Raw genomic sequence first — 14,653 nt, forward strand, 5'->3', positions numbered from 1 at the left:
ATGATATATCAAAGCAACTCAAATCAAATCAGAAGCACGTTTATTTGATGTACGCATGAAAGGCCGTGCTGAGACGTTCAGCGGAAATGACGTCAATAAATTAAAGTCAACGTGCTATCGGGCAGTTTGAGCCCCACAGGGAAATTAAGGCCAGAAAATGCGTTACTTTCGGGCGTGCGTCACTTCCGGCAACGCAGTTCACGGCAACGGTGAAACTATTTTTTCATACACATGTATACATATACATTAATTCATTCTTTCATGGCAGGGTATTGTCACTTTCTCTGAAGAACCCCTCCCTTGAGCTATTCCAGACTCTTCTGCATCTTGCAGTCTGAGGCCAGGTCGGGTCGGGTCGGCCATTTTGTTTTGTATCTATTATTTCATTTGATCATTTGTAATACAACTTCTATTCCATTAGTATATTTCACATAATGATTTCAACTTATGTTATGTGCATTTTTCGTTCACTTTAATTATGTATAATTATTATTTCTGCAACTTATTTCTGGGGGAGGCCAAAGAAAAGCCACATAGGCTTCTGCCCACCCCCCGCATGTTCTTCATCTCTTTATACACATTTGTTTTTAAGCCATGCTATTATGTGCGAATAAAGAAAGAAAGAAAGAAAGGGTCTGTGCTATACAAGATAAAGTCTTTTGGCTTAAGAAAGGCTCTGTGCCTCTCATCCTTTCTACGTAAATGTGCTTGTCAGATCTAAAGTAAGAAAAAGTTACAGTAACGATATTTCACCCCCAGTATCTGCTTGGAGATCAAGCTTATACAATCTGAAATGAAACACCATCACCCTTTTCTGTGTATAACTGCTTTTATCTTTGAAATATGACTTGTACAAAATCGTATACGTACAATAAGCAAAGTTTGACAATGTGTAAACAATGGCTTGATGAAAACGCAGTTAAAGATTAACGATTTTCAAACCCCAAGTTATGAGGTACGCACAGCCAACAATAGGGTCTCTCCAGGTCAAAGTTCGAGGTGAAGCGGTTTCAAAAATAGCCTGGGTGATGTCACAGCTTGCGCGATAACACCACGATACGTTATTTCTGGCTTATGAAGAAAGTTGTATAAAAGACCATAAAACATTATTATGTAACAATGTTGAGCAGTTCCTGCCATATGGTAATTCATATTCACACGTGCGTAAATATTCAAGTCCGTACGAGTTCCGTATGGAATTTTTAGCCTCTACCAAGCTCCACAGGTCGCTGAAAAAAATAGTAGAAATTGGACAAATATAGACACATAACATGTCAGAGGAGCTAGCTGACCGAGGAGTATTGTTTGTGACCACCTAACTCCTATGGTATGTTATCTGGCTATGTTTGTATAAATTGTACTATTTTCCCAGCTACCTGTGGAGCCTAGTTGAGGCTGAGACTTCTATGCGAACCTAATACTCACCTGTACAAATTGGCTCTCTTTTCCACTAGCTGAGCACAGTTGAGCACCCTTTCCATTAGATGGTAATCGCGCTGCGCTCTCACTGTGTGTAACCTTCAATTTTATATTGGGTAACATACATAATTGGATAGTATGACTGAAAAGTCAACAAAACATACAAAGCGAAAGAGATGCTTTTTTTCTTGTCTATATAATTCGTGGAGCGATCTGTCAACTTCTAGGTCGCAGAGAAAGCGCAGCGAGAGCGCCGTCCTAGTGGAAAGGTGGCATGGGCAACCAAAATGGCATTTATGAATAGCTCTGCTGTCTTCCTCGGTGTAAAATAACATGTGTGCAAACACAACAGAGCGTACTGACGTGGAGTGTCCAGGTCAAGCACTGTTAGCGCTGTTATGTTATTTTAAGTTCAGTTTACAGTGAGGAAAACAGAAGAAAAGGCTATCGAAACGTTTAACTTTTCATAGCAAAAACTCAAGGTTTGGAACATACAAAAGCTATATTCCTAAGTACAACAAGTTCCTGTTAAAGACTGGCCAGTATGAATGCAAAATAATCCGATTATCGCTTCATGCAAAGCGTTAGAACTCGTCTGCATACAGTATTAGCATTTTCCACGCCATTGTAAAAGAGCAACTGTCGCAAGTTGTCACACTACATGTGAAAAGACGTGAAGATATTATAAGTACACTTAAGTACAAATTGTGAAAACCCGGGAATACATGTACATGACGTTTCAGGAGTATCATTCAAAAGTCCTCTCACCCTATACGTAGGTTCAGTCTGTGTAACACAAACTCACATTGTCCAGGGCTTTAAGGAGACATCACCCTCAGAGTTTGTGGTCGTGGAGCTTTCTGATAGACCTAGAAGCGCGATCCTGTAAGACCTTGGTCATGTCACTCAGGCGACGAGCTTCGGCGTGTCTGTTGCTCGTCGCCGAATCTGATGATCGCCCGGGTCACGAGCGTATTTTCACAAGAGATCTACCCCATCACTTTGTATGGGACTTGGAGCCTTGATAATTATCTCTTAAGGTCGCACGATGGTCGAGAGGACACCGGCGTTTTTGTTTTTCTTTTGCTGCCGAAAATGTCATATTTAGAGCGCGCAGACTTGTCGACCGATCGTTTAAGATCCTTCTGTTTGACATGGACATCAGGAGGGAATGTACTGTCTACTTCCTCCAGCAGTCAGAAGTGTTTTTGTTTTTTTTACCTACTCTGTGTGGAGACCACGGACACAGTCCCGAAGGGGTTGATGTTGTGCTTCTGGCTAACTTGATGATATATCTTGAAATCGCACGATGGTCGAAAGGACTTCGGCGTTTTATTTTACAGTCGAAAATGTCATATTAAGAGCACTCAGACTAGTCAGTCGACCAATTTAAATCCTTTTGTGCGACATTGAGATCAGGAAGGCGTGTTAACGTTGCCTACTTCAGAAATGTTTTACCTACTCTGTGAGGAGACCACGGATACAGTCCCGAAGGGGTTGATGTTCTGCTCCTGGCTAGCTTGATGATATCTCTTGAAATCGCACGATGGTCGAAAGGACATTGGCGTTTTATTTTACAGTCGAAATGTTATATGTAGAGCTCGCAGACTAGTCGATCGATTTAAATCCTGCTGTGTGACATAGAGAGATCGGAAGGGCGTGTTGTCTACTTCAGAAATGTTTTTACCTGCTCTGTATGGAGGGTCCCTGCTCTGTCCCGGAGGGGTTGATGCTGTGTTCTTGGCTAACTTGCACGATGGTCGAAAGGACATCGGCGTTTTGTTTTACAGTCGAAATGTCACATTTAGTGCTCGCAGACTTGTCGTTCGACCGACTTTTTGTACTGTGTAACAGAGGCATCGATCAAGAAGGCGTACTGTCTTCTTCCTCTAGCCGTCAGAAGCGTTTCATTTTACCTACTCTGGATGGAGACCACGGACACAGTCCCAGAGGGGTTGATGTTGTGTTCGTGGCGAACTTAATAATATCTCTTGAAATCGCACAATGGTCGAGACGACACCGGCGTTTGTTTTTGTTTTTACTGCCGAAAATGTCAATGTGCGACATGGACATCAGGAAGGCGTGCTGTCTGCTTCAGAAATGTTTTTACCTACTCTGTATGGAGACCACGGACACAGTCCCGGAGGGGTTGATGTTGTGTTCCTGCCGCACCTCGAACCGCTGCGACTGCCCGGAGCTATGACTGAGCGTGCTCGGCGCCTCCGTGATGCCCGGCAGCGCTCCTTGGTCCTTCACGTTCATCTTCCCGCCGGGGTTGTTCCGTCCGATCCGCCCGCTCAGCTCGGCGATGCTCCGTAAGGTGTATGCGAGGGAGTCCTTTCCTTCCCCGCTCCCGTCTTGGGACCCGGCGTCCGTGAAGACGATGGCCGTCTGAACCGTGATCAGCTCGGAGAGAAGTCTCCTCGTGTCGTAGATGCCCTCATCGTTCTTCTTCTTCGGGAGGATCTGGTTGGAAGATCCGGCGGACAAGCAGCCTGAGACGGCACCCATCTCTTCGAGCAAAACAGTCTCACAGTCTCAAACGTAGAATCTTATTTGGATGTGTAGGCTGCACGCAGCTTAACAATTTGTACACGAATGACCGGATACGGCATGACTAACCGTGTGTCAGTTCGGCGTGGATTTCCCCCCAAGAGAACGGCAGTATAATTGGTTTCCGTCAACATCTCCGACGAAGCGTCCTCCAGGGCCCTTCCCTCGCAGACTCGCTCCTCTCAGCGTTCCTGCGTAAAAGGTTAAAGATTGACAGGGTTATGAATTGTTTTCGGTCGGACTTTAATGGAACTTTCCGCGTCATTTCCGCCGTTATATTTGACGTTGGGCGAACCACGGGCGTCGCCATCGACTATGAGTCAGCGGCGGTCGGAAGTGAAATTGAATTTGACCTCAAATGAAGATACAGTCATTGTTTTCTTCACGTAACTGAAATGAAATCGTGACTGCAGTATATATATCGTCTAATAGCCTGATTTTATCGCGCTTCTTAGGCCCGTCCTACATTGCCGCGCCCAGGAGCCTACAAGCTCCGGATAGCGGAGTTTGCGTTACACAGACTATATCGTCTAAGTGCTGTGTGGTTATCAGCAGTTGTAGCAAAGCATAAAATTGACGTTGGGGCCGAGTGACACATAAGTGATTTCTCGTGATGGATGACGTAGCCACGTAGCATGACGCCGCGACTACAGTAATGACTGTGTGGTGTGTGGTTAGGATTCGCTACAGCAAGAAACTATGTTATATATCGAAGATGAACGACACTATGTTATGGATTGTTCTCGATATATTGATAAACGCACAGAGCTGTTCATATATTAATTTCCGCTTGCTATAAAGAATTTGCCACTCTCTGTTCGATAGATAAACTCAACTATGTTCTGGGAGGCGATGATCTTCACTGTGTACAAGTAGGCAAATATATCCACGAATGTTTATACCGTAGATCCAATAGTGTAAAAGACACGCTAGACCCTATATATTGATGTATTCAAACCTATAGATATCCATATATTTGTGTTTAGCTGTACTGTAAGTAGTTGTTATACATGTAGACCTTACGAAAGTCGCTGTACTTTTGTCGTGTCAATAAAGAATCTATGTTTTAGCTTTTGACTCGATCAGCCTTTGTACTCACTGCGAAGCGGAAGGAAACAGACAATTCCAAAAGGTCGCTACAATGTCATCGATCTTTTACAATCTAGCACATCACCAAAAAGACTGCGTTTTTACCTTTACTTAAAAATCACAAAACCCACCAAAATTGTAGAATGTGGGACATCACTGCTTTCAAACGCGATAATACATGTACCTTACAGTCGGTTAGACATGATCATTTATAAGTATTCAGTTACGAAGTACACTTTGTCCAAGAGTGTTCACTGTAAAAAGATCTGCGAAATCCATTCGCTAATGCTACACATATAGATAAAAAATATGCGCACCTAATGAAGGAAGATCTGTTCAAATACCTTATGCCATCATCTAACTACGATACACTGGAAAAACTCTGTAAGCTCGTCTACGCATGTTTTAAGGAGAGATAAGAAGCATGTAAACTGTAGTATATGTATAGCTTTCCGATTACTCCCTATGTACCAAACTGACTGCATTTAGCCCCAATTGGGCATGAATATACAATAAACTTCATTGTCATTGTCATTGTCATTTACCCTTCGCTTGAGAATGTTCAGCCTACAGGCATGATTTTGCAACTAAATATTGATATATTTTAGAGCGTATAATTGACGTTCGAATGAAGATGTTTTTATCGTGATCATGATAATAAAAAGAAGGGTAAAACTGAAAAAAGTGACTGAAACACTCTATGTGTTGTGTGGCGATAAGCAGCCATTTGTAAAGTGCGCCTATATCTATTTTTACAACAGTCGTATCACAGCTATGACGAGGTTTCGATGTACCTAGATACAACGCCTCACGAAGTGTTTTATGATGAGAGTAATGCTCGGAGTTACAAGCTCAATATTGCCGTGCCGCATGAATGAAATCAAATAAAGGCCAATATGCACTGATCGGCAAAGTAGACCACCATTCATTTCCAGACAGATCAGTTTTCACTGGGGAGAATAAAATACGAGCTTATTACGCCTGTGGGCAACAGTGCTACAGCGCACGCACACACAGACACACAGACACGCACACACACAGACACACCAGTGGGCTACAGCACACGCACATACACACACACACACACGTACACACACACACACACACATACGCACACACACGCACACACATACACACACACACGCGCGCGCGCGCGCGCGCGTACACACGCACATACACGTGCACACACACACACACACACACAAACACAGACATTCACGAACACACACTGTACCGAAAAGACAGCCATTTGGTAGAAACATTTTATCTTGTCGTAAACTAATGTTCTCACTGGACAGCATAAAATACGAGCGCATTACGCCTGCGGGCTACGCTGATAACCAGACCTATTACAAATTACCGAAAGCTTTCTGTGCTGTGCTTGGGGAGAGTAAAATTCATATAGTCCATCGACGGCGGATCAGATTACATCGTACAGTTTGACGTCATCGAAAACGTGAAGGATCCCAGGGGAATGATACGCAGCGTGCACACGATTCGGCTGATATACAGAAGAGATATTGGAGTAGATATTTGGGAAAGACGCCAAAAATTTACCGTGGAACGTAGTTCAGGCACGATGTAAACGTAAGGTACCGGTACGGTGCCAGTACAAACCCGTTTGTTCTTGTTGGACCGGTCCGAAACATACGGACCTGAAAAAAAATCAATGAACCGGACTTTGGACCTATTAGAAAATGGGCAGATTATACCGGCACTACGGTGGCAGGCTTTCACGTGTTTTGAGGCTTGTTGGTCCAGGAAAATAACAAGAGCAAAGTAGAGGAGAGCTGACAGTCATTTTACCACGTTTCTACAGTTAAACTTGGTCTATGTAACGTTAGAGACATAACTGTTGTTTACCTGAAGATAAAATTTCCAAACGCCAGTAGAAGTCTGGCACTCCATCTAATAGATTACTTTCTAGCGAAATTAAACCATTGCTTTGAGTTTTGCCAATCCACAAATTTTCACAGACAATTAGGTCCAGGTTCAGGTCCGGACCTGTACCTGGTCCTCTGGACATGGACCGAACCTGTACCCGAATTTTCTGTACCCGTGCTACGTGCTGAAAGGCATGCCAAGCAGCAAGACCTCTTAGCAGGCGAGCTAATTCATTCTGTATTTCCACTGACCAGTAGCGTTTATGTCGAATTCAGAGCAACAGCAGTCTGGATTCGAACTCCAGACCTCTAGGTCCACGAGGCACTGGGTCATCTACCAGACTAGACTTCACGCACACGCTATGTGAAATAAAATAAAAAATCCAAGCAGATCTTCCTGTGGCATAAGATAGTGAATGAGTTACCAATGAACTCCTCTGCCGGCTAAACTCCTTCCCAAGCTGATGATACATGTACTATCTTATGCCACAGCAAGATCTGCTTGGAAATTACCAAGCAGGCTCCTTGACCAAACATTCCCCTTTCCGTGGATATAAGCTTAGGAATGAGTTACCAATGAAACTCTTCTGCCGGCTTAACTCCTTCCCAAGCTGATGTACTATCTTATGCCACAGCAAGATCTGCTTGGAGATTACCAAGCAGGCTCCTTGACTAAACATTCCCTTTTCCGTGAATATAACAATGAAAACGAAGTACATTGTACTAACCTTTGAGCTATCGCGACGATGAGGCAGTTGTGAGAGCAACTACGGCGTACTGAGACAACCAGTCCCGTGTCTGACATTTACACGTATGTACCCGTGGTAAATCATCAAGTCTTTAACATCTGCTCCTGTACCATCAGCATGTTCTGTTTGCCAATATCACAGAAGAGGTCTACAACACTTTGTACTGCTGCACGTCACTATCCTTCTATTTGTTTGCAGAAGAGACTGCCGTGGGAACAAGGAACAGCTGTATAGATGCTCGTCTTCAACATCTGCCGACCAATTACGATCCTACGTTGTTTGCCACCATGCTACAGAAACATTGCTCATTGATGTGCTGGTGAACTTTGCTTTCATGTAATTCGTGCGGCGTGTGAAGTGTAAATTTGGCACGTCGGCGCTGAGATCACGAGTTATGTAAAGGGGACTCGAAAACAGCCGGTGAGTTTTTGAAGAGCTTATAACGATTCTCTTCATGAAACAGATGGCCAAATCGTTACTCCCACAACCACTGGACATTAGCTTTGTAAACCAATTGAAAACAGCTGGCTATCTATACTCAGCGAACATCAATGGGCTAATCACAGTTTTAATTGGCAGTGCAAATTTGCCTGAGTGGAGGAGTAACAGACTTTTATTTTCAGGATACTTTGAAGTGACCATTAAATGAACATCGTGATTGAGCTAATATCATCAGCTTTATTTAAGAACACATGTAAGAACACATGCACGCATCGTGCGACGATGTTTCATCAAAAATAAACTGTGATGTCCTTGACATTATTTTATAAAATCAGCCCAATTCCATATTTTGCTGCCTTTCTTAACAGACATTTGAGTTGACCACAAGTTGAAATCCTCCATCACCATTGTCAGCTACTACTCTTGAATAATAGCTATTTCAATTATTTCTCTGCAGTAATAGTTCATCCGTATTGTCTTACGGTGTTAATGTTTAGTCGTATCACTATGCATGAAAAAATGTACATGTACATTATCCGGTACGTCCAATTTTCGATCCGAATGTTGCTGTTGCTGCATGCGCTAATATCTGTGCATTTCTCTGAGGGCCAAATGAACCCAAACGAACATCGCAGAACCATTCTATCATCATTTTCAAATTAAAGGTCAATTGCCATAGAAAATGTAGAAGTTCACGATACGTGCCGATACCATAGGTCGAGTGTCTGTGCTAGCTGCCGCGAGATCGATCAAGAGGCCACGGCTTCGATTCAAGACGTTCCTAATCTCCTACGGCAGCATAATATAGTATCAAAAGCTGTCAGAGGGGTGAAGCTGGCCTAGGAGACTCAGTGTGTTTGGCTACATGGCAAATGTACACCTCTAAGCCAACTACACTTCTTGGCCAGTTTGGTACTATAGGCCCCCTCTCACTTGACGTGCGGCACGCTTGCGGCATTGCTGCGTTCGGAAGATGCTCAACGAATTTCAGAGATAAAGAACGAATTTTCTTACTTGTTGTGTATTTTGTGGTCTTCTATGTCACACTTTTACGTATTGCGCAATATCTGAATTATAACAAATCGGAGAAAATAACAAAACAGTACCGCAGTGAACGAACGCAGCAATGCCGCAAGCGTGCCGCACGTCAAGTGAGAGGGGGCCTTATGTCATACCATCGTAGGGTCTGCTTGGAGGTAAGTCGTTGCCTCTTGAACTTGAGTCCTTGATAGAGGTACTTTACACAATTCTACCTCTGCTCGCTCTACCCAAGTGTAAAAATGGGTACTTGGCTTCGGCTGGGGAAGCAAAAAGAAGTGGAAGGAGAGGGAAGGGTTTCACCTTCCAATAGCGTATCATGCACACAGTGGATAAGAACTTACTGCCGTCAAAAAGCAATGAGACTACATTGACCTCTATCTTTTAGCATGATGGTAGGAAATTATGTTGCTGAATTTTGAAGAAAAAAATGGTGTTAACTGCACGTGTAAACAGGACCCTGGGGACCTGCACGATCGTCGAGGGTTAACTGCCCGTGTAAATAGGGCCCTGGGGACTCGCACAGTCGCACGAGGGTTAACTGCACGTGTAAACACGACCCTGGGGACCACGTACGGCCGCTTGAGGGTTAACTCAACGTGTAAACAGGACTCTGGGGACCCGCACAGTCGCATGAGGGTTAAGTGCAAGTGCTAACAGGACCTTGAAGACCCGCACGGTTGCCCGAGGGTTAACTGCACGTGTAAACAGGACCCTTGGGATCACACACGGTCGCAGGAAGGTTAACTGTGCGTGTAAACAGGACCCTGGGGACCACGCACGGTCGCATGAGAGTTAACTGCACGTGTAAAAGATTCAATGAGGACCTCAAAGAATGACGTAAGCAGGCAATATTACACGCAAATCCGTACTTCCAGGAATACAGGCTTCAGTAGCAGGAACAAAATTAGCAAACGATCGACCTCTTCGCTCGAAAACTACGGAGGCAATTAGGCTGCATCAGTCGTCTCGGGGGCCCTAATTGTACGAACTGTGTCACACTAATGAGGTAATTACACGGCAGTAGAGAGAAACGGACCTGAAAAATTCAGTGGACCGGATGTTGGACCGATTACAAAATGAACAGATTATACTGGCGGCAGGCGTTCACGTGTTTTGAGAATATAGAAAGAAAATAGCAAGAGCTATTAAAGTAGGGGAGAATTGATAGTCATGATAGTCTCTACAGTCAAACTTGGTCTAATTTTTACAAAGGTATTTAGCGTTGTTTACGCAAAGGTAGGATACTCCACCAAACAGATTCCTGTAGCGAAATAAACGATTATTTTGAGTAAAAAAAAAAGTATTTTCCATTTGCAAACAATTAGGTCCAGGTTCAGGTCCGGACCTGGACCTGATCCTCTGGACCTGGACCGTACCTGTACCTGAATTTTCTGTATCGGTACCCACCCCTATTGTTAGGGATTGAATTTGTCCTTTTGGGTGGTGGCGCAAAGCCAGTGGCCCCGTGTATGAGGTAAAATGAGCAAATGATCGACCTCTTCGCTCGAAGACTTCACGGAAAAGCACGCTGCAGCAGTCGTGTCGTCCCGGGGGCCCTAATTGCACGTACGGCGTCACACTAATGAGACAATTACACGGCAGTAGAGAGAAACTGATATCACCGGTACATCTGCCATCTGGCCTTCGGGGGAACGGCCTAGCGAGCGCCGACGAACACGATGGAATGACCGAGATTTAATTTCTAATGTCGCAAATTTGATCTTGCCCATTCAATTATTTTCTTATTTTCTAATCATTATTTCTGGTATTTAGCTGTTAGTATATTAGTTTGACATTTGGTTGTCTTTGTATTCCTGAAATTATTTATTGTTAAGCCATTGGGGTACCGGCCTTGTAGTTGAACTACCTTCTTTCTGTTGCCGGCTCCTCTCAGATTTGTTCTTTCATTAAACCAATAGAGCTAAGAAAATAAACATCAAAATAAACAAATAAATGCTCGATAGTCTCTCTTCCGTTACACAAACATGCTTTATCAATAATTCTTTGATATTTTTTGTGAGCCATAAATGTACGTGTCTCAATCATACCACTTCGTTTTCTACGCAACCCATACCTCCAAAAGGCTAGCGCTGTGTCCATATGTTATCGTGATAGTTGGCCTGGCCATACGGGCCACTCATTGACATATCAAGAGAAAGTGGTACTTACCTTCAAGAAGCAGCTTACGGCATTTAAAACCTTCCAACATGTTGCCCTACATTTTCTGCAACCCGGTAGACATGCAAGCGTTTCCACACAAACTGTATTGCATTATGAACAGCACAATGTTTTGTGTTATACAACAAAAATCATTTACTTACCAATTAGCGTTCTGGCAGTCCTTTCGCTTCTTTACTCAACACAATAATTAATAATAACCTGCCTGACTCTAGGTGCAGCAAAATAGATGAATATCATTTCCGTACCAACCTGATTAGACTATTCAGTCACGGAGGTCCATGTATTCCGGCCATGTAACGGTGCTATTGGAGGCTACAGTGGACGGGTCGGTCCGTTTCTACTCAGCAATCGAGTACTACAAAGCATACAGCGCCTGCAGTATTTGTCTGCACTGGCGGCGATTTGTTTGAACACGTTTCGCGACGCAGTGAAAATAATAAGGTTAATGACACGAGAGTAAATGTTTTGCAGCCAAGGATACTCGGCTGTGTGCAAGTATGACAAACGTTTGATTAAGGCACAATGACGGGCAAAGGTTAGGCATTAAGGGATTTACATTGTACAAAGTAAATACTAGAAACTAAATATTATGTGGGCAATTTTCCATTATTATGGTCACAATGAATATTCCCATGAACATATTCCAATCCACGACATTCGGCGTTTTGTGACGACATAACAAGTGACAAAAAGCATGCGTATGTTAGTTTGACTAATAGAGCCATTCACCTCTCATCTAATTTTGTACACCATTTCAGATGTAATGAATATTTATTTTACGGCAATCAGAACACTCAATTATCAGACTGAAATGTTGAATGAAACATTTAAAATATTCTATCAATTCTTTTAATGGCAGGAGTGAAGCGTTCTTCTAAAGTGAAATCCACTACGGCACAGCTCACCAGAGAAAATGGCTTGTTTCAGAGTTAATTCTTGCAGACAAAAACCAAATGCCAGGAATTCCACAGCACGACGTTACAATTCCCCAAACTGCAATAAAATCTAATAAATTATACCCGTCCGCAAGCCAATTGCGTAACCAACGCGTGTACTGGCATGTGTTTTGCATGCAACCTTGTGTTATTAAGAAGTGGCAAAGACTGGTTTGCTCGCCCAAAAAACCTACATGATTACAGCCTTCCGCTAACTATGCGTAACCCAACCCATAAATTAGGTACGTACATGTATGTGTCTTGAAAGTAACTTTAAATGGGAGGGGGGACTGGGGGGTAAGAAGTGGCGAAAATTAGTTTGCTTGCCAAAATCCTACTAATAAAAACAGCCTTCTGCTAACCATGCGTAACTCAACCCGTGTATTAGGTCCGTACATGCATGTGTCTTGCATCGGGAAGCAACGAGAAAGTAAGAAGTCAGTTGTTTCCAAAACTGGTTGGCTTGACACACAAAAAATACAATCTAGTAAATTAAAGCCTTCCGCTAACCATGCGTAGCCCAACCTGTGTGCTATGTACGTACATACATGTGTCTTGCATGCATGCATACAAGAAGGTAAGAAGTGGCAGAAACTGGTTTGCTCGCCAACAAAAACTTTAAAAACATACCCTTCTGCTAACCATGAGTAATCCAACCTGTATATTAGGTACTACGTACATGCATGCGTGTGTCTTGAATCTTACAAAAAAGAAGGTAAAAAAAATCAATATCTGAGATGCAAATTTCGAGGTGTTTGCCGCGCACAGAACTGAAGTCAAAACAACCAAGGCTTGCATATGTATGGCTCCACTGTAGACTAATCACACTGGTGGAATAAACAGGAAACTATGAGGTTTTCAGAGGTTCTTTGCATGGTATAGCTACAGCAAACGCAAAATCGGCAGAAATGCAAGACATCATGTAGCGCAGGTAATTTTCAATTATCGCCCACATTCTTAAACGTTGCGCTTTATAGCTAGATCGTGTGGAGGTAGATTGTACCACGGGGAATGCCAGTCAGAAGTATTCACTCACGGCCGAATGTAAAAACAAGCTTAGGAGGGTTCACACGAGGTAACAGCACTACCGATGCTAATCCCTGTAGACGGCTAATGGACACATTGCTCCACAGTAAAATTCTGATGTCCATTCTTCGTTTTCGAAATAACATATAGAAGGAATTATTGTCTCACGTGTATGTAGCCAAACGAAAATTGCAAGAGGCTCGGAGAGTCACCGCCTTTCTAATTGCCTTCTTGGAACAGATCCCGTGGTATTCTATGAGTACCGAAAGCCGACGGCTTCTTTGGAAACTTTCCAAAACGCAAGAGCTTTTAATGAATTCAACTACATAAGGCATATGCTGATATACACACAAACCCGTATATATATCCAGCACAGCACATAGAACCACAGCAAATAAAAATGATACACATACACAGCATCTATCAACAGATTATATACGTTGACTTTCAATCTACATATCAAAAAAATTCAAATGAAATCTCACAAGAACATAAATTTACCTAACAGTATACGAGGACACTTGCAGCACATGTTTAACTGAGACAATTCAATCTCTACAACTGGATAAAAATCAGAAATTTACTTCCGGAAGTAAATCTCCAGTTTCAGTCGTAGAGATCAAATTGCCTTTAAATACTGTCTACCTGGATGTCTAAACTTCATAAAATAAGGATCATAGCAAATTGGTCTTAATAGTCTAGGCGATTGGTGCAAAATATAGCTAGAATTGTGCAAATATGGTAAAAGCATGAAACTTGGTATGATTAATCCTGACTATGTACTAAATATTTTAAAGGGTGGTGCTGTTTCTTAGCCACGGTTGCTCTGTAACCAATTTTCCCAGCGAATAGCTACACTATTGATAAGTAATAGAACACAATGCGACACAAACCTCCAACCGTACCTACCTCGAGGCGATATCGCTGCCGGCTGGCACTGGTATGACCGTGGCTGCCGTGTATCCAGCCCTGCGCTTTCACCAATGCAAATGTACCAGCTCCGGCACGCACGCTGCGCAGGGCAGAGATGTATCAACAGCTCGCCCGATCATGTTTACATGCACGACGCGTCCCAGTCACGGTGAGACGCCGCTCTAGAGGCTGTGGCAGTGGCTATCTTTCTTCAGCCTAAAGGTGGTATCTCATTTAACTTGGGGAACCGGTATGGCACTGCGGTGTTCGAAAGATAACAAATTTCAGAGATGAAGAAAGAATTTTCTTATGATTTGTGTATTTTTTTTTGGTCTTCTAAAAGTCATACTTTTACGTATTACGCAATATCTGACATATCAAAATTCGGCGAACATAAATAACAGTGCCTCAGTGAACGAAACCC

At 43.1% G+C, this 14,653-nt stretch overlaps 1 protein-coding gene across 4 annotated transcripts; it reads right to left on the reverse strand.

Moving 5' to 3' along the window:
• Window positions 1-3,139: 3,139 nt before the first annotated feature.
• LOC118428381 lies at window positions 3,140-14,360 on the reverse strand. Of its 4 annotated transcripts, XM_035838420.1 has the most exons (3): window positions 11,606-11,777; window positions 3,530-4,163; window positions 3,140-3,335 (listed from the first exon to the last, which is right to left on the reverse strand). In XM_035838420.1, exons 2-3 carry the CDS (start codon window positions 3,928-3,930, stop codon window positions 3,332-3,334), a joined length of 405 nt encoding a protein of 134 aa, XP_035694313.1. In that variant the 5' UTR covers window positions 3,931-4,163; window positions 11,606-11,777; the 3' UTR covers window positions 3,140-3,331. The 4 variants fall into 4 exon arrangements, with proteins under 4 accessions (XP_035694313.1, XP_035694311.1, XP_035694310.1 ...); XM_035838418.1 differs by lacking the exon at window positions 11,606-11,777 and adding an exon at window positions 14,227-14,360 and having other exon boundaries at window positions 3,140-4,163; XM_035838417.1 differs by having other exon boundaries at window positions 3,140-4,163; window positions 11,606-11,760.
• Between the last annotated feature and the right edge of the window lie 293 nt (window positions 14,361-14,653).

Source organism: Branchiostoma floridae, chromosome 13, assembly GCF_000003815.2.
Source record: "Branchiostoma floridae strain S238N-H82 chromosome 13, Bfl_VNyyK, whole genome shotgun sequence".
Lineage (NCBI taxonomy): Eukaryota > Metazoa > Chordata > Leptocardii > Amphioxiformes > Branchiostomatidae > Branchiostoma > Branchiostoma floridae.

Excerpts from the sequence above, each read along its gene's own strand:
- LOC118428381 (XM_035838418.1), bottom strand. The coding sequence starts at position 3,930 with ATGGGTGCCGTCTCAGGCTGCTTGTCCGCCGGATCTTCCAACCAGATC.